Source organism: Diaphorina citri, unplaced genomic scaffold, assembly GCF_000475195.1.
Source record: "Diaphorina citri unplaced genomic scaffold, Diaci psyllid genome assembly version 1.1 scaffold324, whole genome shotgun sequence".
NCBI classification, from domain to species: Eukaryota; Metazoa; Arthropoda; class Insecta; order Hemiptera; family Psyllidae; genus Diaphorina; species Diaphorina citri.
The window spans coordinates 111,080-138,208 of NW_007377759.1; the positions used below are offsets into that span (position 1 = coordinate 111,080).

Consider the following 27,129-nt stretch of genomic DNA (forward strand, 5'->3'; position numbering starts at 1 on the left):
CACCCTATAATGTCTTTATAGTTTCTTTTCTATTAGGTATTTTAATTTTCTTCAGTACATGTACCTATCTACCTACTAGTGTTTCTTCTTTTTCTTCTTCTCTTTCCTCTTCTTCTTCTTCTCCCATTCTTTTCTTACCAACAGCAACTGTTTATTGCCTGTTTTGTTATAATCTTGTATGTTAGGACGCGAGAACATCATTTTCTATTTTAACTCTGCTTGACTCATTATTGGGTCGACGCGCGATATATTTTTAACAAAAACACAAAAAAATCCTACATTAATCTGTAAAATTGAAAGAATAAGTCACATTAATAAAATTATTAAAATTAGAATAAAAAACATATTGGGCATACAGAACATCATATTAAAAAATGCAAAGTCAACGAAAAGGGCCATTCATACATAATAATATGGCTCCATTAAGAGGCTGCTCCTCAAAAATGGTCTGTATACTTACACCTTAAGGTATGTCCACACATAGTCGATCGACCGTCGATCAATGGTCGACTATGTGTGGACAAAGCTTTACGCACAAAGATGTGACATTGGAAAATATTTGACAAGGTCGTTCCGTTCATAAATTCATAACCCATAGGAAAATATACTGCCCAATATTCTGTGTCAATATTTTTTATGAATAGAACAAAAGAAATACTAAATTTTGTAGACATAACGATTTGTCTAAAAAATACATAGTCACCTATGTATATGGATGAGCTGCCCAGTAGAATGAAAAAATCTGGTGTGAACATCAAACGACATTCCTTATCCTATAATTAGAGATGGATAGACCAATAAAAGGTACGAACCTTGCAATAGAAATTTAACAAATATACAGGGTGATTCAAACGGTCAGTAAACACACTGAAAATGTTTATTCAGATCAAAAGTAAAAATTAAACAATCACAAAAACTACGTACTTTTTTGTATGGGGGCGAGGGGCTCACATAACTGGTCTCACTCTGTATAAGCAGATTATATTGTAGAGTTCCTAAACTATATTCATTCATCTCTTTCTAATTTTTTTTTCTCTTTACACCCACCTCACTTATTTCATCATCTTGCTCTCTCTCCCTCCTTTCTTTCTCTCTATCTCTGTCCTCTTTCTTTCTCTCTCTCCCTCTTTCTCTCTCTCTCTCTCTCTCTCTCTCTCTCTCTCTCTCTCTTTATCCTCTATTCCTCTCTTTCCCTCTGTTTTTTTTTCTTTCTCTCTCTCCCTCTGTGTCTCTCTCTATCACTCTATGCTCCGCTCTTTCGACAATTTCTTCATCAGTGGTGCAGATTCATGAAAAAAGATAGAAAGGGGTGTGTGTCATCATCTCATGTACTTTAAAGATTTTCCATTGCATGCCTTCATCTTAAGCCAATGTTCAATTTAATTTTTAAAGAAGTTTGATAGAAGGGACGGTAACATTAGAGGTCTTATTGTCTCAAGATCAAAGAGAGAAGAAAGAAGAAGAAAGACAGGATGGTAGAAAGTCAGCCGTTCCGAGAAAGAACCTTATAATATGTTTTAGGTCGTTTAGGATTAGCATAAAGTTCGCCCGGGCAGTAATGTCTCTTTTCGCCTATGGGAGAAACAGATATTTCACCCAATTTATCAAAGCTATTACATCGCCACAGAACAAAGGAGGCAGTATAACAGAAAAAAAACAGCTACACCACTGACTTGTTTCAAATTTCGAAATATGTGTCATGCAAAAATTATTCTACCCCATGGACAAATCAAAATAAAATAACAAAAAATCCGTGTGAACTCTTTTCTTGCTTTTTTTTTCGGCTCCGAATTTCGTTTCTTCTCGAATTATCACAAACACCCCGCTTTTTATTTATTCGCATAATTATTTATTTATTTATTTTAACCAATTATATTAATATATTTATTTATTTTGAATTATTTATTTATTTAAAGTTATTTCTTTATTGGACATTTTTCATTAATGAATTATTGCTATTTTTTCTAAATTTCAAAGACAACCAAGTTGTTTCTAAGGACCTACTACCTGTTCTTCAATCTAAATATACTTTTGTCCATTATACCTAAAATTAAAAGTTTATTTAGGTACCTAGGTATAACAAACATTTGGTTTTAAATTGACTTTTCGGAAATTAAATTTATCTAATTTAGTGCTCACTTTAAATTTCTATTTAAAATTTTTCGGTTTCGGAATAACTTCACATTTAAATTACAATTAATTTCACAATTTCGTTTCGCTCAAATTTTGCTTAGTTTTCAATTTTGTTTCATTAGGTACCTACATCTTTCTTTTGCTTGGAAAATACTTTTTGTGGTGTTTTGTTCCTCATTCTTGTTGTATTTTGAGGTCCTTGTGTTGTGTAGTTTTTGGACAAGGATTTACTCTCAACATTCATTTGGACTTGGAACATTTCATTGAAAACAGGTAACTTAACTTACATGTTTGTATTCAAGAAATAAATCAACCTCTCTATGTTGGTAGTGTAGTAGTAAGTGCGGTTAGTGGTGGACTTCGAATCCAGAGGTTGGTGGTTCGAATTGAAAGAAAGAAAGAAAGAAAGAGAGAGAGAGAGAGAGAGAGAGAGAGAGAGAGAGAGAGAGAGAGAGAGAGAGAGAGTCTAGTCAAAGAGAAGAGGAGAAGAGAGAGAGAGAGAGAGAGAGAGAGAGAAGAAGAAGAAGAAGTCGAAGGAAGGGTGTGATGCCAGCCCACTCACATTCAGACTTGGGTCTATCAGACAGTCGGACAGTGTGTGGCGGAAAAATCTTGAGACCTAGGTTTTAAACCCATTGCGACTGTCTGTCAGATCTTGGTTTGTCAGACGATCTAAACTTGAGTGGCGGGCTTAAGAAATGCCGAAATAAACAGAGAGAGGGGAAGTAGAGAAAGATCGAAAAAGAATGAAAGGTTCCGATTACCATAAACCTTTTTTGAGTGAGACATAACATTGCCAAAAATTTGACTTTGAAATGCACACGAGTTTAGCATAAATTATCATTCTGCTCCAAACACCCACACTGTGTCCAGCCCAGTGGCTATAACATATTGAATGCATTTGTTCCCGACGTGTCATTGTTGTTAAGCTTGGTTGGTAATGTGCTGAAAGGGTGTGGAATGACTGAATGACACGTGTTGCTGACGCTAGTTAAGGGTGCACTCAGCCTACTGACACTATTTTGGGGGTGCACTCAGTCTCGTGAGGACAATAAGGTTGGTTAACATCCCAGCTAAAAGACGAGTCATAAAAGGCTTGATATGACCTCAGCAGTTAAATGGGAATGTCTATCACTGCTATCACATGCCAAAAACTCTCCCTGTCAGTCTCTTTGTCTCTGCGCTCTCTCTCTCTCTCTCTCTCTCTCTCTCTCTCTCTCTCTCTCTCTTGCTTCTGTTATATTCTTAAGAACAACAGAATAGGTTACATTTCAAAGAAAAAACGATGATCATCTAATCGAAGACCAAGATACAAAACTGGGAAATCAGAAAGTCACACTCAGAATATGTGATGGCCAAAACCAACCCAAATGTATACTGTATACTACACTCTCTGATGTCCTCTACTCTCTCTTTGTCTCTTCCTGTCCCTGTTTCTCCCAAACACCACTCTTTTTCCTGCGAATATGATTTAGTCATTAGTCAACAGCAACAAAAGCATTATAAACAACAACAACAACAACAACAACAACAACAACAACAACAACAACAACAACAACAACAACAACAACAACAACAACAACTACAACAACAACAACAACAACAACAACAACAACAACAACAACAACAACAACAACAACAACAACAACAACAACAACAAGACAACAATACCAACACCAACACCACCACCAACAACAACAACAACAAAAACAACAACAACAACAACAACAACAACAACAACAACAACAACAACAACAACAACAACAACAACAACAACAACAACAACTGAACAGAAAGAATTACATCAGCGCCGTCATCAACAATGTTGAAATTCAAGTTCGAATTTTCAGAAAACATTGGAAAATACAAGATTTACATAAGAAAAGAATAGAATACATTTTAAATTGAAAATAATCTCCATGGCCTCCAGCGCTGTATCTCAAAATAATACACCATATGTCTACTTGCCTGTTTATTTCCCGGTTAATGTTGTTTCGTGTTCATACATCATTTAACCCCATTGTGATGTCAGCATACGACATGAGAGACCCAGCTAAATGTCGCGTCGGACGTTAATCAACGTTTAATTTGTTTAAAACGCCATAAGACACTAAAAAAGTAGAAAAGGCTTTAAAATCTATTAAAATAATGGTACAAACAACAAACTTTTTTTAAAGAGATTTGATAGAGGGAACTGTAACTGCTAACGTCTTATTATCCCGAAAGCGAAGAGAGTAAAAAGACAGAATAGGAGAAAGTCAGCCGTTCCGAGAACGAACCTTATCTATTTGGGATAAAATCCGCCCCCGGGCGTTAAATGAACCCGCGACTTAGAAATATTAGGTTATTTGTATTCAATGTGTATGTATACCACAAAAAACTACGTTGTGTTTCACAGAGGTAGGTACATACCTACATGGTCATATTTCTTCTGTTTCACAGACTCCTGGTGCAGTCTCTAGACACGGAACAGTCAGGCTGGGTACCGACCAGTGTCTTGGTGAAACAGCAAGTGCAACACTATGAGAGAGAGGAGATGGAAATGGAACAGGAGTTTGTCATGGAATCCGCTGGAGGTGCTAGTGAGGCGCTCTACTGTCGAGAGTAAGTCAAACAACGTTCATTCAGGTTATTAGTTGGACGGGTGACCAAATACCAACCTTCAGCGTTAGTTTCGAATAAGGTCCTTCTATTCAGGTAGGTATAGGTACTGAAAAGTTAAACAATAAGGTTAAAAGAAGTGGTAGTTTCAATATCTCCGCTAGTATTGGGAGTTTTGACATCTCCACTAATATTGGGAATTTTGACATCTCCACTAATATTGAATTTTGATATCTCCACTAATATTGGGAGTTTTGACATCTCCACCAATATTGGGAGTTTTGACATCTCCACTAATATTGGGAGTTTTGACATCTCCACTAATATTGGGGTTTTTGACATCTCCTCCAATATTGGGAGTTTTGACATCTCCACTAATATTGGGAGTTTTGACATCTCCACTAATATTGGGAGTTTTGACATCTCCACTAATATTGAGTTTTGAGATCTCCACCAATATTGGGAGTTTTGACATCTCCACTAATATTGGGAGTTTTGACATCTCCACCAATATTGGGAGTTTTGACATCTCCACTAATATTGAGTTTTGAGATCTCCACCAATATTGGGAGTTTTGACATCTCCACTAATATTGAGTTTTGAGATCTCCACTAATATTGGGAGTTTTGAGATCTCCACTAATATTGGGAGTTTTGACATCTCCACTATCTCGTTTTTCTCTCTCATTTCAGAGCCATAGTTCGTGAGTTGGTAGATACAGAGGAGGAGTTCGGGCGTGATCTGCAGGCGGTTGTAGACCGCTATGTTAAACCTCTGGACTCTCCCAGCGTTCCTAGAACAGTGCGAGATAACAAGGACCTGGTGTTTACCAACCTGAAACAGATCACCGAGTTTCATAACACGTGAGTGAAACATGAAATATCCGGTGAAACATCTAAAATTTAGGGTAGAATTTAGACACAAGAAAAAGAAAAAAAAAAAAAATGACCAAAATATTTTGTAACCCGATTGGTGCACTTTTAGATTTAATTTTAGACTCAACTCAAAAATGAGATAAACAAAGCTCTAAGAACCCAAGTTTCAGCAGGCACGAAAAACTGGGAATGCAGACTTGGCCTTAATTTTCTGATATCACCTCTTTTATAGGCCGACATTTTTGGATAGGAACTTGGCCTTTTTTCACATTTGTGTTTTTGTGGGGGATAATTATAATCTAAATCTAATCTAAAAGGTTTTACCCCCAATGTATACCCCTATTGTTATTTGTTTGTAGAGTTCTCATTGAGGGAGTAAAATATTATGCAGATGAACCTCGTATGTTGGGCAAAACCTTCCTCAGATTGGTAAGTATCCTCGTAGGATATGACAGAATATACATTATTTAAACGGGAAGTAGACCGGCCTGAAAATTCCCTTGTTAAAGAAATAGCAAAGGTTGATTGCGAACGGCGTCCACTCGTAAAATTTTCGTAGCCAAAACTTAATGTGAGCCCAAAGGAATCACAAAATAAATCATTTGGGATTTTTTTTTTTTTTTTAAAAAAATTATTTAAACAGGAAGTAGACCGGCCTGAAAATTCCCTTGATAAAGAAATAGCAAAGGTTGATTGCGAAGGGCGTCCACTCGTAAAATTTTCGTAGCCAAAACTAAATGTGAGCCCAAAGGAATCACAAAATAAGTCATTTGGGATTTAAAAAAAAAAAAAGGAAACAGACAAAAAATGTCATCTGCAACACAGGCGAAAACGAGAACTCCCTACTCTGTTCAAAAATGAACCTTGCACATTGCATATGTTTTTAAATATACGGAGTTCATAAAAAATATTATTTTTCTCATGCTTCTCTAATATTTGGAAGAAAGAAAAATTAATTTATTTTGTATCCCACTGCTGCAGTAAAGGGACTCTTTGGTCCTAGAAGAATAAAGAAGCACTATAAATACTATATATTATTGGGATACCTATGTGTATAAATAAAGTACTGATAATAATTTTAATATCCTCTTGGTTTCTCCCTAATATTTCAGGAGCGAGATTTCGACAAGCACGTACAATATTGCAGAGATGAACCCATAGCTCAGGAGTTCCTACAGAACAATGCAGAGGCTAGAGAGTACTTTGAGGTAAGTGCCGTAGCATGCCCTGTGTCTGTGTCGTAGCATGTCCAGCCCATAATAAATCGATTTTTAAAAAACATCGATAATTAAATAAAAATAATTTTAAAAAAAGTTGTACTGTGACGTCGAAAAATACGCGATGACTTCAGTTCAGATTAACTTCCCCAAGCAAGCGACCTTGCACAATAGCGCTACCCAGGGAAATTTCTTCGAAATAGATTTCTATTGTGTACGTTATATCCTGACGTCAGTACTGTTTTCAAATTTCTTTTGAAACGGCAAATGAAAATTTGAAATTTCGGTTTTTAAACACATATTTTCTTTTTTGCTAGGTTTGACGTCAGATTAAGATTTTTTACAACTTTTTACGTAGAATTAAGAATCGACATTTCATTCATATTTTTTTTTCTATCCTCTATGCCAATAGATGGAGTTACTCCTACACCTTTGTTCCATGACGCTAGATTTTCTGTGTCCAAAATTGCTTGAGTAGCCACAGCACTATTTTAAAATCCCATGTAAACAGTTGTTCGTTTTGCAATGGTATACGCTTAGATTATAAAATTATGTTTTGAAGTTGTGATATGCCGGTAAACTGGTGTAACATGGAACACTGGTCCAACTTGGGAAGGTAAGGTATACAATACTATTGTAGAGAAATCTTTGGTGTATCTGTAGCTCCAGGTTACAATACAAATCAAAATCTTGGAAAAATTATTACTGTTAACCATCTATATTGTAACTTGGAACCTATTAGCACTTAAGAGATAGGTATCTGATACATTTTCTTTAAAAAGAACATTTTTGTCAAAAATGTAGGTAGCCAGCCTCAACATGGAACACTGGTCCAACTTGGGAAGGTAAGGTATACATATACAATACTACTGTAGAGAAATCTTTGGTGTATCTGTAGCTCCAGGTCACAATACAAATCAAAATCTTGGAAAAATCATTACTGTACCAAGTTTAACCATCTATATTGTAACTTGGAACCTATTAGCACTTAAGAAATAGGTAGGTATCTGATACATTTTCTTTAAAAAGAACATTTTTGTCAAAAATGTAGGTAGCCAGACTAGTTTGCTTGGAGGGTAACACGCTTGTCTTGTAAGCACTATTACCTGTTCAATGCCCGTCCGGGGCGGATTTTATCCTGAACGGATAATGTTCGTTCTCGGAACGGCTGGCTTTCTCCTATCCTGTCTTCCTTCTCTCTTCGATTTCATATGTCTACATAGGTATAACATATGTCTACATCTAACATGTGTCTAGCTCTGGATGATATGTGTAACGACCTTGAACGACATTTCATAAATCGGTCAAAACACCGACCTTGTCAATACATCTATTGCCCAATCAGATGTGTCCGTTTGGATTTCGGATGAATGATTGAACGAAGTAAGTTCTAGCTTTTGAAAATGATATAATTGATGACATATGCTGTAGAAGCTGTCCTTCATAGAAGTTCAGCGTGAATTTAAATAAATTCATTTCTTCTTCTACATTTAGGGTGGATTTTACCAATATTACTTCAGTCCCCCGTCCGTTTGGATTTCGGATGAATGATTGAACGAAGTAAGTTCTAGCTTTTGAAAATGATGTAATTGATGACATATGCTGTAGAAGCTATCCTTCATAGAAGTTCAGCGTGAATTTAAATAAATTCATTTCTTCTTCTACATTTAGGGTGGATTTTACCAATATTACTTCAGTCCCCAGAAGGCCTCTGTTAAGCTAACATCCTGTTAAGTTCCATAAGATTTGTATAGGCTTGAAAGAGCTGTTAAGCAAACAGACTGTTATAGGGGCTAAAAACAAGTTTGGTGAAACCCATCGTATATAGTTCATTAGTATCGAACAATTTGTCCGAATTTGAAGAAATTGGTCAAAATTTCTTAAACGCAAGCATAGAGCCGAAAAAACTTCGACCTTGCTGGGAGTCGATCCCAGGAAATCTGTATTTCTGGGCAAGGGTAGATACCCACTTAGCCATGGGAGACTGGATATTTTTTTTTAAGACGTTTTAACCTTAATGTTTAAGTACTAATGTCTTTAGCGATGGCCACGGGGGTTTTAACCTTCATTCGGCAACAAACTACCCGCCTCCTCACATTAACCTTACCCAGCTTGAAGCTAGGAAAAATCAGTAGCACGCGATTTGCCGAAATGGTCACCCATCCAGATACTTACCACGCGCAACGTTGCTTATCTTCAGTGATCCACTAAGAACTGACGTATTCAACGTGCTATCGCCCCTAGCCTGGAGATTGCTTACGAGATGAAACGAATAAAAGTAGATGATGATAATAAAATTACACACTATGTTAAAGATTTAACAAGTTCGCCCGATATAATTATATGTACACGCCTCTTATTCGAATGTAAGGCAATATGTCTATGGCAAGGGGCCAAAGCAAATTCTGAGCGTAGGATATGGTTTGAAATTTTGGAGAAAAACTAAAAACATACAGAATGGAAAAATCACCATCTCTATTTTTTGTTTGGAAAATATAACAATAAGTTGCTTTCTATTTTTGTAGAAAATATTATTGTGCCCAAGTCTGGCTGGGGGGCTTTAAACATTCAGAAAACCAGCCTAGTCTAGCTGGGCGACTTTAAACAGGGAGAAGACCAGCTTAGCCTGGTTATCTCTATTTTTTGTTTGGAAAATATAACAATAAGTTGCTTTCTATTTTTGTAGATAATATTATTGTGCCAAAGTCTGGCTGGGGGGCTTTAAACATTCAGAAAACCAGCCTAGTCTAGCTGGGCGACTTTAAACAGGGAGAAGACCAGCTTAGCCTGGCTGGGGGGACTTTGAACTCGGAGGATACCAGCCTGAAATTTCCCTTGCTAAAAAAGTTTATTGCGTCACCTATGTTAAACCTGCGACTTTGGGCGTCTATTGTGGTGTTTGTTCCAGAAACGGTATTCCGCAAACCACACCCATATTGTTTTATTCACCATGTTTTGTGTTGATGTGTTTGTTCCAGGAACGTGCGCAATCATTGGGTGACGAGCGCTCTCTGTCGGAACATCTGAAACTACCGATACAACGCATACACGACTATCAACTCCTACTCAAGGATCTAGTCAAGTAAGTACCAAACTACCGATACAACGCATACAGTGATGCCAGCCCACTCACATTCAGACTTGGGTCTATCAGACAGTCGGACAGTGTGTGGCGGAAAAATCTTGAGACCTAGGTTTTAAACCCATTGCGACTGTCTGTCAGATCTTGGTTTGTCAGACGATCTAAACTTGAGTGGCGGGCTTAAGAAATGCCGAAATAAACAGAGAGAGGGGAAGTAGAGAAAGATCGAAAAAGAATGAAAGGTTCCGATTACCATAAACCTTTTTTGAGTGAGACATAACATTGCCAAAAATTTGACTTTGAAATGCACACGAGTTTAGCATAAATTATCATTCTGCTCCAAACACCCACACTGTGTCCAGCCCAGTGGCTATAACATATTGAATGCATTTGTTCCCGACGTGTCATTGTTGTTAAGCTTGGTTGGTAATGTGCTGAAAGGGTGTGGAATGACTGAATGACACGTGTTGCTGACGCTAGTTAAGGGTGCACTCAGCCTACTGACACTATTTTGGGGGTGCACTCAGTCTCGTGAGGACAATAAGGTTGGTTAACATCCCAGCTAAAAGACGAGTCATAAAAGGCTTGATATGACCTCAGCAGTTAAATGGGAATGTCTATCACTGCTATCACATGCCAAAAACTCTCCCTGTCTGTCTGTCTCTTTGTCTCTGCGCTATCTCTCTCTCTCTCTCTCTTGCTTCTGTTATATTCTTAAGAACAACAGAATAGGTTACATTTCAAGGAAAAAACGATGATCATCTAATCGAAGATCAAGATACAAAACTGGCCAAAACCAACCCAAATGTATACTACACTCTCTGATGTCCTCTACTCTCTCTTTGTCTCTTCATGTCCCTTTTTCCTGCGAATATGATTTAGTCAACAGCAACAAAAGCATTATAAACAACAACAACAACAACAACAACAACAAAGGTTTTTGGGGACAAAGGTAAACTCTCTATTTTGGTGAAAAGCTATCCGCCTACTCGCCCGACTTGAGTGGAGTTGGGAAAAGCCATCAGGACGCGATTGCCTAGACGATCACCCATCTGGATACCAACCACGCGCAACGTTGCCTAACATCAGTTATCTATCGGGAACTGGTGCATTGAACGTGCTATCGCCGCTGGTTTAGAAAGCTTCAAGGAGGACTTGAAATTATTTTAGGAAAGTGGGAATTCCGAAACTATTTGGGCCTAGTTCTCATGATCTTATTCCTATGTAATTTTTGATGAGAGAAAATAAATCCTCAATTTTAATTGACAATAAAAAAAAACTAAAAATATTTTTTCGTCCATTTTCCGGGGGAAAAAATCATCAATTTTGTTTTTATTATCGAATCATAAAATCTCAAATTTGGGTCACACATTAAACGATTGGAGTGTGAATGCATAATTGCATACCTACATTATAAAATTATGATGATGTGGGTCATTTGAAATTGCACATAATGTTTGAAGATTTGAACTCTGTTTTTGAGAAGTGTTGGGAGAGCATTAAACAGAAAAGAATCATCCATAAAGCCATTCCCCTTATGATGGGATTGATGGCATTCGACTGGGATTGATGGGATTGATGGCATTCGACTGGGATTGATGGCATTCGACTAATTGATATTAAAAATAATTTTCAGCGACTATCTCATGTTTTATTGAGATTCTTCAACTTAATTATACCATTCCCCTTATGATGGTGAATATTAGAAAGATAGGTGCATAAAATATAACAGAAGGGAAAAATGATCCGTGATTGCAGAAAATCAAAATGATCAAACCTTGGATTTATAAAGTTACCTACCTACTTTGTTTGATATTCTTTGCCTTTACGTATTTTTCTTATTCGCAGGATTGGTTCAAAGTCAAGTTCGCAGACACCGCTAAAGAGAAGGAACGCTATCTGTTTCTTTTCAAAGCTAGAATCTTGATTTGTAAGGTTCGGAAAATCGCAGAAGACAGATCTGTATTCGTACTCAAACACATCATCCGAGTAAGTTTTCCGTTTTGCACGCTACCTAAGGCCCGTTGCACACACACCGGTTTTGGACGACCGATTTTTTACCGGTCGTCCAAATTCCAATAGTGAAGCACACGTCGGAATGGGACCTTGCACACACGCCGACCGGTGATCGGTGCCGGCTACTATTGGAATTTGGACCACCGGTAAAAAATCGGTCGGCCAAAACCGGTGTGTGTGCAACGGGCCTAACCCGATCTACAGAAGGATATAGCTGGACTTTTTTTATAACTGCTAAGTAGTGAGTGTTTTACCTTCCTTCGACGGCAAGCTACCCGCCTACTCACATGAACCTCACCCAACTCGAGTTGGTCGGGGAAAGCCAGCAGCACGCGATTGACCAGATGGTCACCCATCCGGATAGTAACCACGCGCGACGTTGGTTAATTTCAATGAACTTGTGCATTGAGCATGCTATCACCGCTGACTTGGAAAGTTTTAAGACCTTGGAATTAGCTATGTAAGTGTTGGGAATGTCCAAGCAATTTTGGACCTAGGTCTCATCTCTAACTTTTGATGTGGGGGAAAAAATCCTCACTTTAACGAGCAATAAAACACGCATTTAAACATATCGGTAACAGGATTATTTTACCTTCTTTTTTGATATTATTTCTTACCGTTACATTTTTTGGATACTCAATGTCTAATATCTGTCTGTGTCTTCGTTTTTCTGCAGCTCCCTGAAGTTGAGATCAAGGACGATACATCGAGTGAGCTCAAATTCGAGTTGTGTCATAAGTTCCCTGAGACTCCGGAATATCCAATTCTATTGGAAGCTCATAAGTCTAAAGCTAAGACCGAGTGGCTTAACGAGATACGACAATACGCCGCTGATATCTGTAAGTTGCTGGAAAAAGGCTCGAATTTGAAAAATTCTTACCAATCAATCAATCTCAAGTTCTTTGCGGTAAAGCAAAGCTTCTTCACATCTTTTGTGCATTTCTAAGTACTTCCTTTTTTTCTAATTAATCAGGGTGTTCGTCTATTCATCTATTGTAATATGTGTTCTCCATAACATGTCAAAATATATGAGACCTTGGTTAGACTGCGGGGGAAAAGGGACTTTTCAGTCCTATCCCAGCAGGATAAACAAGGTACATTCTAGGTGAATATATTAGAAAGATAGGTGCATAAAATATAAAAGAAGGGAAAAATGATTCGTGATTGCAGAAAATCAAAATGATCAAACCTTGGATTTATGTATAAAGTTACCTACCTACTTTGTTTGATATTCTTTGCCTTTACGTATTTTTCTTATTCGCAGGATTGGTTCAAAGTCAAGTTCGCAGACACCGCTAAAGAGAAGGAACGCTATCTGTTTCTTTTCAAAGCTAGAATCTTGATTTGTAAGGTTCGGAAAATCGCAGAAGACAGATCTGTATTCGTACTCAAACACATCATCCGGGTAAGTTTTCCGTTTTGCACGCTACCTAAGGCCCGTTGCACACACACCGGTTTTGGACGACCAATTTTTTACCGGTCGTCCAAATTCCAATAGTGAAGCACACGTCGGAATGGGACCTTGCACACACGCCGACCGGTGATCGGTGCCGGCTACTATTGGAATTTGGACCACCGGTAAAAAATCGGTCGGCCAAAACCGGTGTGTGTGCAACGGGCCTAACCCGATCTACAGAAGGATATAGCTGGACTTTTTTTATAACTGCTAAGTAGTGAGTGTTTTACCTTCCTTCGACGGCAAGCTACCCGCCTACTCACATGAACCTCACCCAACTCGAGTTGGTCGGGGAAAGCCAGCAGCACGCGATTGACCAGATGGTCACCCATCCGGATAGTAACCACGCGCGACGTTGGTTAATTTCAATGAACTTGTGCATTGAGCATGCTATCACCGCTGACTTGGAAAGTTTTAAGACCTTGGAATTAGCTATGTAAGTGTTGGGAATGTCCAAGCAATTTTGGACCTAGGTCTCATCTCTAACTTTTGATGTGGGGGAAAAAATCCTCACTTTAACGAGCAATAAAACACGCATTTAAACATATCGGTAACAGGATTATTTTACTATACGAATAGTAACCACGCGCAACGTTGGTTAATTTCAATGAACTTGTGCATTAAGCATGCTATCACCGCTGACTTAGAAAGTTTTAAGACCTTGGAATTAGTTATGTAAGTGTTGGAAATGTCCAAGCAATTTCGGACCTAGGTCTCAACTCTAACTTTTGATGTGGGGGAAAAAATCCTCACTTTAACGAGCAATAAAACACGCATTTAAACATATCGGTAACAGGATTTTTTTACCTTCTTTTTTGATATTATTTCTTACCGTTACATTTTTTGGATACTCTATGTCTAATATCTGTCTGTGTCTTCGTTTTTCTGCAGCTCCCTGAAGTTGAGATCAAGGACGATACATCGAGTGAGCTCAAATTCGAGATTTTACCTTCTTTTTTGATATTATTTCTTACCGTTACATTTTTTGGATACTCAATGTCTAATATCTGTCTGTGTCTTCGTTTTTCTGCAGCTCCCTGAAGTTGAGATCAAGGACGATACATCGAGTGAGCTCAAATTCGAGTTGTGTCATAAGTTCCCTGAGACTCCGGAATATCCAATTCTATTGGAAGCTCATAAGTCTAAAGCTAAGACCGAGTGGCTTAACGAGATACGACAATACGCCGCTGATATCTGTAAGTTGCTGGAAAAAGGCTCGAATATGAAAAATTCTTACCAATCAATCAATATCAAGTTCTTTGCGGTAAAGCAAAGCTTCTTCACATCTTTTGTGGGTATCACAGCATTTCTAAGTACTTCCTTTTTTTCTAATTAATCAGGATGTTCATCTATTGTAATATGTGTTCCCCATAATGTGTCAAATATATGAGACCTTGGTTAGACTGCGGGGGAAAAGGGACTTTTCAGTCCTATCTCAGCAGGATAAACAAGGTATATTCTACATTCTACATTCCTTTGCAATCAATATCCATCCATCAAAAATCTTTTTACACTGGTAATGCCGCCACTGATCGCTACTCGACTAAAGTAGCTACTCAATTGTCCTCACGAGGCTGAGTGCACCCCGAACTCCAAGCACGGAGCCGAAAAAACTTCGACCTCGCCGGGAATCGAACCAGGGACCTCCGGCGTGCAGGCCTCGTGTGATACCCACTCGGCCACGGAGGTTGCTTTTATATACTGACCATTTTTATTTCCAGTGGCATTAGCAGAGCACGCTGCAGACGACCTTAGAGTTCAACAGGAGAGTTCTACCGAGTCCAAGTTTGGATCCCTCAAGGGAGTTGAATTGGAAATATCCGACGATATCGTCGCTGAAGATATAGAACAATTTACCGGTAAGTTTTGTGATCTGTGTCGTAGCATGTCCATCCCCTGTGCCATATCTAGGGGGGGTAAGGGGAGATGCGGCCCTTCCATACCGTAGTATGCCTCTCATCAGATGGGCGAGAAGAGACATAATATTTCCCATTTAGGTGCTAGGTCACCAAGAGAAAACCAGTTGAAATATTTGCAATCGACATAAGTGTGCAATTTTTTGTTGATGCGATAGTGGGACTCTGAGAACCGGTGAGCAGGGGTGTGTTAACATGCTTGAAGATGGGTTGTGGTCTGAGAACCCGTGAGCAGGGGTGTGTTAACATGCTATAAGATGGGTCCTAGGTAACATAATTGGTTAACTTTCATGTAGCTGGTCCTAACCAACTTTGGATATTATGTATCACCTCATCAGGTAAAACACGGCATTTTAGAAGAAAAACAGAAAAGGCCAAATACGCCCTTTGTCACTGTCCTCAATTGTCTATTGAAATCAGAAATGATATGAGTTCAGTTTTAATGTTTCGTTATGGTAATACATAAATTTGAAATTTCCCAGACTTTAAAGAGTTGATAATGTTGATATATTTCATTTCCTTGATTCCTTGTATACCGTTTGATAAACTGGTAATGTTGTGGGTTGGGTAGGGTGTTCTACCCATTATGGAGTACCTATGTTTGTGTTAACAAGCTATAAGATGGGTTGTGGTCTGAGAACCCGTGAGCAGGGGTGTGTTAACATGCTTGAAGATGGGTTGTGGTTGGGAGTTTTCTTCAGAAAATCCAGTCTTCGAAGAGTTTAAAGCGAATCAAATCCCATCTGAAACCTGAAACACTTCCAAAATATCCAATACCCGAACCTAATCTAAGGTATTCCTAGGTTCCTAGTTGAATTCTAATCTATTCTCTTCTGTTTTAACTTTTTTTCGCCCTTCTATTTATTCATTTTATTCCATCCCCCTCCAGGTAATCCACTCATCGAGGAGCAGAAGTTAGTCAAATCCCATCTGAAACACCTCCAAAATTTCCAAATGCCCAAGTATAATCTAATTTATCTATTCCTAAGTTCCTTGTCGAATTCTAATCTATTCTCTCCTGTTTTAACTCTTTTTAAAAGCCCGTCGAAATACCCAAGCCTAATCGATTCTCTTCTACTGTTTTCTCTTCTGTTTCAACTCTTCTGTTCTATTTCCCCTTCAGGTAATCCACTCATCGAAGAGCAGAAGCGCGTCAAGTCCCAACTGAAACACGTACAAGTACCCGAGCGTCCCCCCCTAGAGATCCCCAAGAAGAAAGCGATCTTCCGATTCTCTGACGAGGATGAATTGCTAGAGGACGAAATCCAGTGTGTTGCTCCGGAGGTAGAACGAAGAATAGAGGCCGGGGAACTCATAGTACAGGAGGAATCCAGTCGTGTTGTGACCCAGCGGAGTGTGCGTGTTGAAGAAACCGGGTCTGTAGGTAAGCGTATAACGGTTTGTTCTGTAATATTTATAACGAAGAATATTACGAAAAACTTAGGGTAATAAGTGGTTGGAATATAACGAAGAATAGAAGCCGGGGAACTAATAGTACAGGAGGAATGCAGTCGGGTAGTGACCCAGCGGAGTGTGCGTGTTGAAGAGACCGGATCTGTAGGTAAGCATAGAGGAGAAAATACCTTCTTTTCTGTAGGTAAGAAAAGAAAAGGAAAGGTTTTTTTTTTTAACTGAGATAGCACATTGAATGAACCAGTTCCCAATGGAACCCTATAGTTAAGGAGTGTTGCGTGTGGTTAGTATCCATATGGGTGACCATCAGTGCAATCGCGTGTTGCTGGCTTATCCTGGCCCAATTAGGGTGTGTGAGGTTAATGTGAGTAGGCAAGTAGCTTGTCACCGAAATCGCCAAATGGATTTTGCAGTTTTACAGTTATCCTCTATCAAACATTTTTTTCTCTGTTTTGTAGAGAGCAAGAAAGTCCTTCAAGAAATCACCAATACTTCATCTACCAAACAATCTTCAACTGAAACTACTAAAGCCCCATCACCCAGCGTAGAAACCCCTATTGAACCGAGCTTAACTAGCGTACCAACTGCTGCTAAGGATAGGTCCCCAGACACATCAGCTGTAGAAAGATCACCTGCTGCAGAGAAATCACCTGTAGTAGAGAGATCACCTGTAGTAGACAGATCACCTGTAGTAGAAAGATCACCGATACCTGAGGACAGTACTGTTGTTGCTGAAGAACAAGCAGAAGAAGATATGGATCGATACAGCATGCGAAGTTCTGGGTCCCGTAAGTTACCTAGTAATTAATTTTTAGTTATAATTATGCCTTGTTGGTCTTACGTTATATTTTGTTGGATGGCAAAATGTATGGGTTGGCGCGCTGTCTTACCGTTGGCCAACAGTTCTCCAACCATGTAACCATTTTCCCAACGACGAGCTAACCCTACGATTTCTCAATCACCGGTGTTGTTAGAGGTATACCCAAAAATAGCACTCGCGTTGAAAATTCCATTGCCAAAAAACTCTCTCTCTCTTTCCCTCTCATTTATGACAAGATTAAGATACATATTCAAATGATTAGAAATGATAATTTTCCCATGTTTAAAAACGTCTCAATACATGCTATCTTCCTGTCTCTCTTTCTTTTTCATTCTCATGACCTAACGTTCTTAGTTTCTTACCTACCTAATAGAAGTTTGATGTGATTAGAGTATACATAAATTTTATTCTGCTTATTAGGTACCTACCTAGGTAAGAGTTTGAGGTGAGGGGTGAAGGTGGAGAGAAGCGGACGCATTTGGGGGATGAAGAGAGAGAGAGAAGATGAAGAAGAAAAGAAGGAGAGAGAGAGGGGGGAGATGGATAGAGACGGGGAGATGGATAGAGAAAGAAAAAGAAGAGAGAGGGAGAGAGAGAGAGATGCCTGGCAATATTGTTTTGAAATTTCCATCAATTTTATAAACATTGTAAATCTTCTACCATGAATTAGTGGAGGCTGTAGGATTACACATAAAAGAAAATAATAAAAACAATAATCTAGGACATCTAGGTATTAAAAGATGAATGTTTTTTACTTTCTATTACTACAGTATAGCGGAGCTATACTAGTAATGAAAGTATTGCAATCGGTCCAAATTTTCAAAATCGGGAAATGAGTGGAAATATCCGTTTTGGGGTCCCCTGATTCCAAAAAAGTGGTTTTTAGCCCATGGTCTGTACGTTACGTACGTACGTACTACAGGTTTAAATGGGAAAAAGTAGAAAGTTGTGAACAAAATATCTCAAGAACGGTTTGTCGTAAAGCGATGAAATTTGGTATGCTATCCCGGTATGGTCCAAGAACGCGACTGTAACAATTTGGTAAAAATCGGACAGTCACCCATCCAGATATTAACCAAAGTAATTGTTACTAAACCCTCATTTCGTGGAAAATGTTGAAAAGGTTGTGAACAAAATATCTCAAGAACGGTTTGTAGTAGAGAAATGAAATTTGGTATGCTATCCCGATATGGTCCAAGGACGCGACTGTAACAATTTGGCAAAAATCGGATAATCACCCATCCAGATATTAACCAAACTAATTGTTGCTTAACCCTCATTTCGTGGAAAAATATCTCAAGAACGGTTTGTCGTAGAGAAAAGAAATTTGGTATGCTATCCCGGTATGGTCCAAGAACGCGACTGTAACAATTTGGTAAAAATCGGACAGTCACCCATCCAGATATCAACCAAAGTCAGTAAGGTTCATATTGTTGTCTTCAAGATCCTATGATGATAATAATAATACCTACTCTATATTGTTGTTTATTTCCAGTGCTAGAATCAAGTCCTATGGCAGGACGGATAGTGTGGGCAGTGGATGTGCTATAGAGGAAATATCGTCAGTACGTCATCTGGATGGTAAAACCTATGATAATAATAATGAGGAGATCGGGATTGGAGGACGCACTACCAGGCGTGGAGGTAAGCAAACACATAAACTTTTGTAAACCATTCGAAGATAGAAGTCAGTGAGTTGTTCCGTAAAAGAAGATTTAGAACCTTATCTCTTTTAGTTAATAGGTAAATAAATAATACGAGTATTTACTTATAAGCAATTTAGCAAAAATAATATCTAGGTAAGATACTCGTGTGTGTTAGCACGGTGGACTTAGGATCCGGAGGTTAGTGGTTCAAGTCCAAGTCACAACGTTTACCGAAGTGCATTATGAAGGAATTTTTGAAAGATTTGAATTTTTGAATCATAAAGTGTTTGTTAATCCTGTACAGATCAAAGTGCTTTTCATCAAATTTCTCTTTGTTCCTTGTTTATTAAAATACACTCCATCTAATCTATGTATTTCCACTCCACACATTTGTTCACAGATTACGGAGAAGAAATCACCTCCACCTCCTCCGTTCGCAAGTCCTCCAAATACTCCTCATCCACTGGCGAAGAAGACACCTCTTCCACCCGGACTAAACGCTACGGTCTGGACGAGACAGACTCCAGCTCCGTCCGTACTAAACGCGCGAGTGCTCTGGACGAAGAAGACTCGAGTGCGACCCGTACTAAACGCCTAGCGGATGAAGACGATCGCCTGACTAAACGTTCAGCTCTGGGTTTGGACGAGGAATCTTCCTCAATCTCCCGTACTAGAACTAGTACGTCACAGTATGCTCGCGAAGAGAGTGTTACCGGTAAACGCGCTTTGGACGATGAGGAGACAGAGCGCCTGACTAAGAAGACGGTTTTGGACGAAGACCAGACCGTGCGCCGGACTAAAGTGGGAATTTCGGATGTTGAGGCTGGGGAGAAAGAAGGACCCGTGTTTACCAAACCCCTGGAATCATATGCTGTGAAAGGTAAGATTTTTTTTTCTTCTTCTTCTTCTTCTTCTTCTTCTTCTTCTTCTTCTTCTTAGGAAAAAAACTATAACATTTATTAGAAAATTAAGTGAAAAGGAAGTAAACTTATCTAATAAAACATACAATAAATTTTAATAAACATAATTAATCATTAATCAGCACTAAAAATAAACAAAATACCCAACTAAATTACCTAGTTAAATAATAAACAAATAAATAAGATTTAAAAAAAAAAAAACGTATTTATAAACATTGTGCGGTTCCTGTACCCGAACCAAACTAATCCTGCTCCCCCTTTCATACACTCTGGTAGCTTGGCAACAACTATTTCATTTCATATCATATCATCTGTTTTTATTACCAACGCTTCTCTTTTTGCCAAGATATTCTGTGTATGTGTCTAAAAATAATCTCATCTAACCTAACCCTCTCTCTCGCTCTCTTTCTCTCTCTTTCTAATACACACGCACTCTCTCTCTCTCTCTCTCTCTCTCTCTCTCGCTCTCTCTCTCTCTCTCTTTCTCCTCTCCTTTTTCATTACCTTTGCTTCTTATTTATTTTCTCTGTTTCATAATTGACGGTACTAACACTACTAACGTCATTCCGAGGGAGATAAACGATATCTCTCTTTTCTTCCCTCCCACCTACTATCTCTCTCTCTCTCTCTCTCTCTCTCTCTCTCTCTCTCTCTCTCTCTCTCTCTCTCTCTCTCTCTCTCTCTCTCTGTCGGCGTGGTGTGACAGTTCAGGGGTTGTGGGCTCGGAGTTCCGCAAAGATCGGTGTTCGGACCCGGATTCATAGATTTCCAATCAACATGATTTTTCTTTCCTTTTTTAATGGATTTAATAGCAAGATGCTTACTCTCTGAGCTCTCATAAACAACCAATGTGATTCAGGAATGTTGAAAAATCGTCGAAAAATGATTTCTTCGAATAATTTTATGCATGAGCTCATGGATATGAATACATATTTCACTCAAACGCCATAGAGACAAAATGTTAAACTCTGGAACTGGAAGCCTTGTTGGCCTTGTGTACTAAAACGTCACCACTTTTTACCACTCGGCACTGCAAAGACGTAGAAAACTATTTTTTATTATTAGCAAAAAAGAAAAAAGTTTTTTTTACGTATGCTCTAAGAATGAGAAAAAAGAAGCAAAAAGCAAATTTTTTTAATGTTGTAAATTTTTTATCTTTCGAAACGTTTTTAACATCCGAAAATAACGGTCTCGTCCGCCGTCCGTTCGAAAATAATTACGAAAAATAATTTGCCTACAGAATATTAATTAATTAAACTCTTTTTTGCTAACCTATCTACAATTCTAACTAATATTTGATTAATAATAAATTGTAAAAATCTACGTTTATCAAACCTATTTATTTATTTTTACGTTGTAACTGAACATTTTGCTGTCCTGAATTCGATTACAGTTATATCTTTGTATTATTTGTGTTTTAAACCTGGACTTTTCTTCACTGTTTATCTATTCAACTTTAGTTTTAACCATTCGAGAATCTATTTTTTGTGTAAAAGAGGCCACATTTGGTCGTTGAAAATCCGGACATTATCTGACAATCTTACATCAGTTAGGATGACAAATTAAAGATTTCAAGAACCCTAACTAATCTAAAACAAACATATCTGCATACAACATTTAATAGATCTTTAATAAAGTACAACATTACAAGTAAAAAAACGCTCATCTAACAACATTCTACATTGTCACCAATGATTAAAAGAAAAGTATAAACTACATACCTAGTAAAAAGACATCTTCAGAGTTTAAATTGCGTTTAAACTTTCTAGTAAGATTCATCTTTTTGAATACAAACAAAACTACAAAAGTAACATTTACAAGAACATAAGAACATTTATTTGTAAACAAATCAGTGAAACAATACAATATAAACAATACCTTCCGCTTTTTAATCAAAATAGGCAAATTGTCTCAGTATCTTTCTGTTAATTAATTCTACTGTTGAAGTTCAATTAATTAAGATTTAGTTCAATTAACTTTGCATAAACTCAACTCAATTAGTCGTTAATTTCTAAATCTAAATTTAGCCTCCGCTATTACCAGCCTGTGATATTAATTTTTAAAAATCAGCTTTATACATTTTAATTATCTACATTTGAGGTAAATATGTACCTTATGTTTTTCCCCATTCGAAACTATTTATTAAAAATTATATATATAAAAAAATATATAGTTTTTTTTATGTTTTCATTACTCTGTTGCCAAGTGTGACCAATTAATTTCAGACATCAGACGAATTTAAAAATTCAGACGAGGTTAGATAGAGGGTTAATTATGATATTTATGTGGTGACAGATGTTCTACACGTTCAAGGTCATACACACGTGTCGTATTTCGAAGGCCAAAGGGGTTAACCTTCAGCTTCAAGAGTAAAAAAAAAAAAACAAAAACAAATAACAACGACGACGACGACGACGACGACAACAACAACAAACAAACAATCACTTGGGGGCTAACATAATTCAATGAAATACTAAAATTGCCGTCGATCGATGTTGACTGAACCGTTCACACTGCCTCGATAACATGGATTCACCTCGCCGATCGACGTTTGGACACATCTTTAGATCTTTCGTCCGAGTTTACAATGTTATGTTGAGTTCATTCAAACTTGTCTTTAGCCCATTTTTTGGGTGTTTTTCTAAGTTTATCTACATTTTATGTTGCAAACTTTGAATTGATATGTTGCGATTCATATTGCTTCAAGTTGCAAGGGGGGTGGTTGCTTGTATGTTTCAAGTGTTTCATTGTATCCATAGTCATCTGTTTCATTATCTGTTTCACAGTGGGTGAGGATGCAACACTTGAGTGTGATGTGGCGGCCTCTGTCCTCTGGTTGAAGAACAATAAACCCATTCCCCCCTCATACGGGGATCGGTACTTCCCCTCCAGGTTAGTATTTCTCGGTCACTTCTGCCTATTTGCGAAGAAAAAGAAAAGAAGAAATGACTAGGGCCTTTCAAGGGGTCGTTCAATGAAAAATAAATCAAGTAAAATGAAATGAAAAATCTAGCAATTCCCGTAGCCGAGTGGATATCACACTAGGCTTGCACACCGGAGATCCTGTTTTTTTTTTTTTTTTTTTTTTTTTTTTTTTTTCAAAATTTTTCTCTTTAGCGAAAAAAACAAATTGGGGTTTTTTTTTTTTTGAGAGAAATTTCTGCAGAATTTTTCGCTTTAGCGGCATCAGGGTAAAAAGAAAATTTACAGATTTTAACATTTAAGTTAACAGAATGAGTTAGTAAAGGAGGCTGTGAGTAATGCTGTGATATCCCCAAAAACTCTGAAGAGGCTTTCCGAAATAGTTGAGTCATTTGTAAAAGTTCTTTTTGTGCGCTACCTAACCCTATCTCTTTTCCTGTTCCAGTTCATCGGATCAGGTTCACCACACACTTCACATTATGGGAGTGAGAGAGAGCGATGAAGATTCGTTCACAGTGAGGGCGAGTAACGAAGATGGAGCTGTCTCTTACTGTACTACCCGGCTTACAGTGGAACGTAAGTATTGCGGCTTGTTTTTAGTGAACGAACGAAGAGAATTCTAACTTTTAACTCCACAGTTTTTTCATTTTTAAGAGGTTTCATAGAGGGAACTGTAATTTTATTGTTCTTTCTGAAAGCGAAGAGAGAAGGAAGAAAGGAAGAGAGGATGGGAGGAAACCAGCCCTACCGAGAACGGACCTGACCTATCTGTTTAGGATAAAGCCCGCCCCGAGTAATCGAACCTACGACCTAGCGCTTGCAAGGCAGACGCGCTACCATCCAAGCTAACTAGACTGGCTGGTTTTTCATTTATTTTGTAGCCAGCCTAGTTAGCTTAATTGGTAGTGCGTCTGCCTTGTAAGCGCTAGGCCGCGGGTTCGATTCCCACCCGGGGCGGATTTTATCCTGATCATGGAAATACGTTAAAAACAAGGTGTATATTTATAAGACAAGGACTCTGGATGAGTTAACGGGTGCTTCTTATCGCGAAATTCGTGCTATAGCCCAGGAAAGGCTAAATGTAGTATGCCGATTTTGCACACAGATTGAGTGTTTTCAAAATTAGGGCAATTTTTCGGATAGCGTTGTCTGCCACACCTGATCACCATCACAAACATAAAGTAAAGTAAACCTCATTTTGTTATCTTTCATTTAAAATAAATATCACTCTTTTATCTTGAAAACTGAACGTGTAGCATCATTTTAGGGTCCGTCCCTCCTAGAATTTTTAAGCCCGTAGTGATTAGAGAAAATCAGTACCTATGTACCTACCTTTAGGATCTGACTCATTGACTGAGTAATTAGTTTTAATAACTGAGTAATTCTTTTTAATAACTCACTCACTCACTCATCTCTAGTTCAAAATGAACGTGAAAATTTGAAATATTTCAATATGAAAAATGTGGAGGCTGTGTTTCATTCTCGGCATCTCAATAATACCCATGCTGGTATAGGTGTTTATTTTGATTTCCGTGAGTAACATCTCAACATTATCAATATATTTCCGAATGTGTTATTCACTATTGGATTGTCGTCATCGAAATGATACCGTCATCAAGTTTAGGGCAAACCATAGTTATTTGTAAAATAATAATAATAAAAGATACACATAAAAAAAATCCAAAATGTTTTAAAAATGCATAAGAAGCGTGCTTCAAAAAGTTTAATAATGAAGTTAATAATTTTAATTCAGAAACTGCAGACCTCACATAGAGAAAAAGACTCCCCGAAGGTCGAATTGTCTCCAGAAACTCATGTTCCAAGATGCTAACAGAAATCCCATGGCAATCTATTCCATTCAATGTCTATTAACGTTTCTATTTTAATGAGTTCCAATAAAACTCCATTCATCCCATTATCGCCCATTAACTAATTAACCTACTTCAGTCGAAATATTACTTGTGTTAAGGAAGGTCTGGTTGGGATTTAAGAGAAAAAAATAATAATACTATTACGAAAGCCATCTTTCAAGAATATTATACTGTATCGATCTTATTATATTTCCTGTGTTTGTTAATTTGGCAATTTGTCAGCAGTATGGTTTATCCTAATCGCAGTTTAGTGTACATGATCTCAATCCAATATCATAAAAACAGAACCTCATGGAATGGGGTTATATTTCGTAGTTACAATTTTATGTATTTTTCGTATTGACTTATGTGCATCTGTTTATAATGATTGCCCTCCCCCTCCCCCCTCTCAAACGTCAATGTGCTCGCCTGGTAAAGACAGAGTAAGGCGGGGCGTGGGTTACAATAATAACTTTGTGTCGATAGGTACTGCACGTAAACTTTTAAGAAATTGCAATATTTTGCTACACATGAAAATTGTTAGTTTGTACACTAATATCTGTCTTCCTAACTTTTTTTTCACCACTCTTCAATTTATTTGCAGATGATCATCAAGAAGATTCACCAGATGGTTCACCCAAGTTCCTCATAGGTATGAAGAACACTGCAGTGCTGGAGAAGACATTCCTTCGCTTTATGGTGAAGGTGTCTGGATCTCCTAAACCCGAAGTCAAATTGTAAGTACAAATCTTTCTTTGGCCCCTTTCTCCCAAGGGAACCGGTCAATGTCCTTCCCCTAATATTTTTATTTATTCTAAGAGGATCTTTTTTTTTACTAACATTTAAATAAGAGGATATTTTTTACCAACATTTATAAGTAAAGCTTTTTTTTTACTAACATTTTATAGTTTTATCAAATCTTCGAGATAATTTGAGTAAATTGCTCTGAAATACCTATAATACCTAGTAGGTACCTATCACGGAGTTATCCCCAAGAAAAGTTAGTATATTGCACTTTGCATAATCACAATGGATTGCAGGCATTCATACAAATTTAGGTAACTTGCCATCTCCACCAATAAAATCACTTCTACCTAGTTCAGTTCACTCAGAAAATGAACTCTCAAAAATTTTATAACATCTAAAACTATTGAGTAGCTCTAGGTGTTTGGAAATTTTTGTTTAATTTCAACACAATCGTGATCCATTTGAAATTAACAAAAGAAAAAATATTCATACAATCAACACAATCTATTTAAATGTTACGAAAGAAAGAATATTGATACAGACAAAAATTAGTAAAAAAAAAAAAATAGAAAGTAATAAAAGAATCGGACAAAAAATTTAATCTAACTTCGTTCATTCAATGGGAATCGGAAATAATGGTACACTTGTTTCGTTATTACCTACCTTATTATCTTTCTGTTTATTTCATTGATTTATTTATTAAAAATTATCATCACGGAATATGGCACAATTTGTTCGCTATTTTAATTAACAACGGAAGTCATTTATCTTTGGAATGACACCAAACGTATGGGTGTGATATGTGTTTTGTACATGTGGTACGTTATGTAGGTACAGGTATAATTTCAATTGTTATGTGTTAGGTTATGTAGTGTATATTCAATGTATAGTCTCAATTGTTATGTACGTAATGTTGATCGTTGATGTGTTACACAGTCAGTCGAAATATCGCCCATCAGCCCATCACTCAACACAACGCAATATAGGTAGGTATGCGATATAGATCATAGTTGCTTCTTTATTTTGTCGTAGCGTTCAGGCGCGAAATTATGTTCATGCAAAAAACTGGAAGGGTAAGTTATTGTAGGACTGCCAAGCAGCTGCAAGTTTCAGGAAATAATTTAATAGGAATTTACTACCTACGATTTTTTTTCCTAGAACAAAACAAAATAATAATGGGAAAATCCTGGAACCGAACACTGAAAAGAGGAGGAAGAAGAACAAGAAAAAGGAAGAGGAGATGTAAAAAACGATAAAAAAGAAGAAAGGAGGAAGAGGAGGAGGAGGAAGAAGAACAAGAAAAAGGAAGAGGAGATGTAAAAGACGATAAAAAAGAAGGAAGGAGGAGGAGGAAGAAGAACAAGAAAAAGGAAGAGGAGATGTAAAAGACGATAAAAAAGAAGGAAGGAGGAGGAGGAAAAAGAAGAACACCTTGGTCCCCAAATTCAACACGTCGTACCTTGGCCCCCTGGTATACTTTCGTACCAGAATTTCCTCATTCAAAACGGTACAACA

At 37.7% G+C, this 27,129-nt stretch overlaps 1 protein-coding gene across 1 annotated transcript in view; it reads left to right on the top strand.

Moving 5' to 3' along the window:
• The window catches only part of LOC103507575 (obscurin-like), a 123,172-nt gene that overhangs the window by 13,912 nt on the left and 82,131 nt on the right, over positions 1 to 27,129 (top strand). Inside the window, 17 exon segments of the mRNA XM_026822405.1 lie at positions 4,576 to 4,737; positions 5,427 to 5,597; positions 5,969 to 6,038; positions 6,722 to 6,817; positions 9,805 to 9,945; positions 11,757 to 11,897; positions 12,601 to 12,831; positions 13,189 to 13,329; positions 14,414 to 14,576; positions 15,102 to 15,239; positions 16,420 to 16,680; positions 17,168 to 17,501; positions 19,025 to 19,173; positions 19,576 to 20,055; positions 22,882 to 22,987; positions 23,463 to 23,593; positions 25,472 to 25,604. Of these exon segments, the coding sequence (XP_026678206.1) occupies positions 4,670 to 4,737; positions 5,427 to 5,597; positions 5,969 to 6,038; positions 6,722 to 6,817; positions 9,805 to 9,945; positions 11,757 to 11,897; positions 12,601 to 12,831; positions 13,189 to 13,329; positions 14,414 to 14,576; positions 15,102 to 15,239; positions 16,420 to 16,680; positions 17,168 to 17,501; positions 19,025 to 19,173; positions 19,576 to 20,055; positions 22,882 to 22,987; positions 23,463 to 23,593; positions 25,472 to 25,604 (2,954 nt within the window). The 5' untranslated portion in view covers positions 4,576 to 4,669.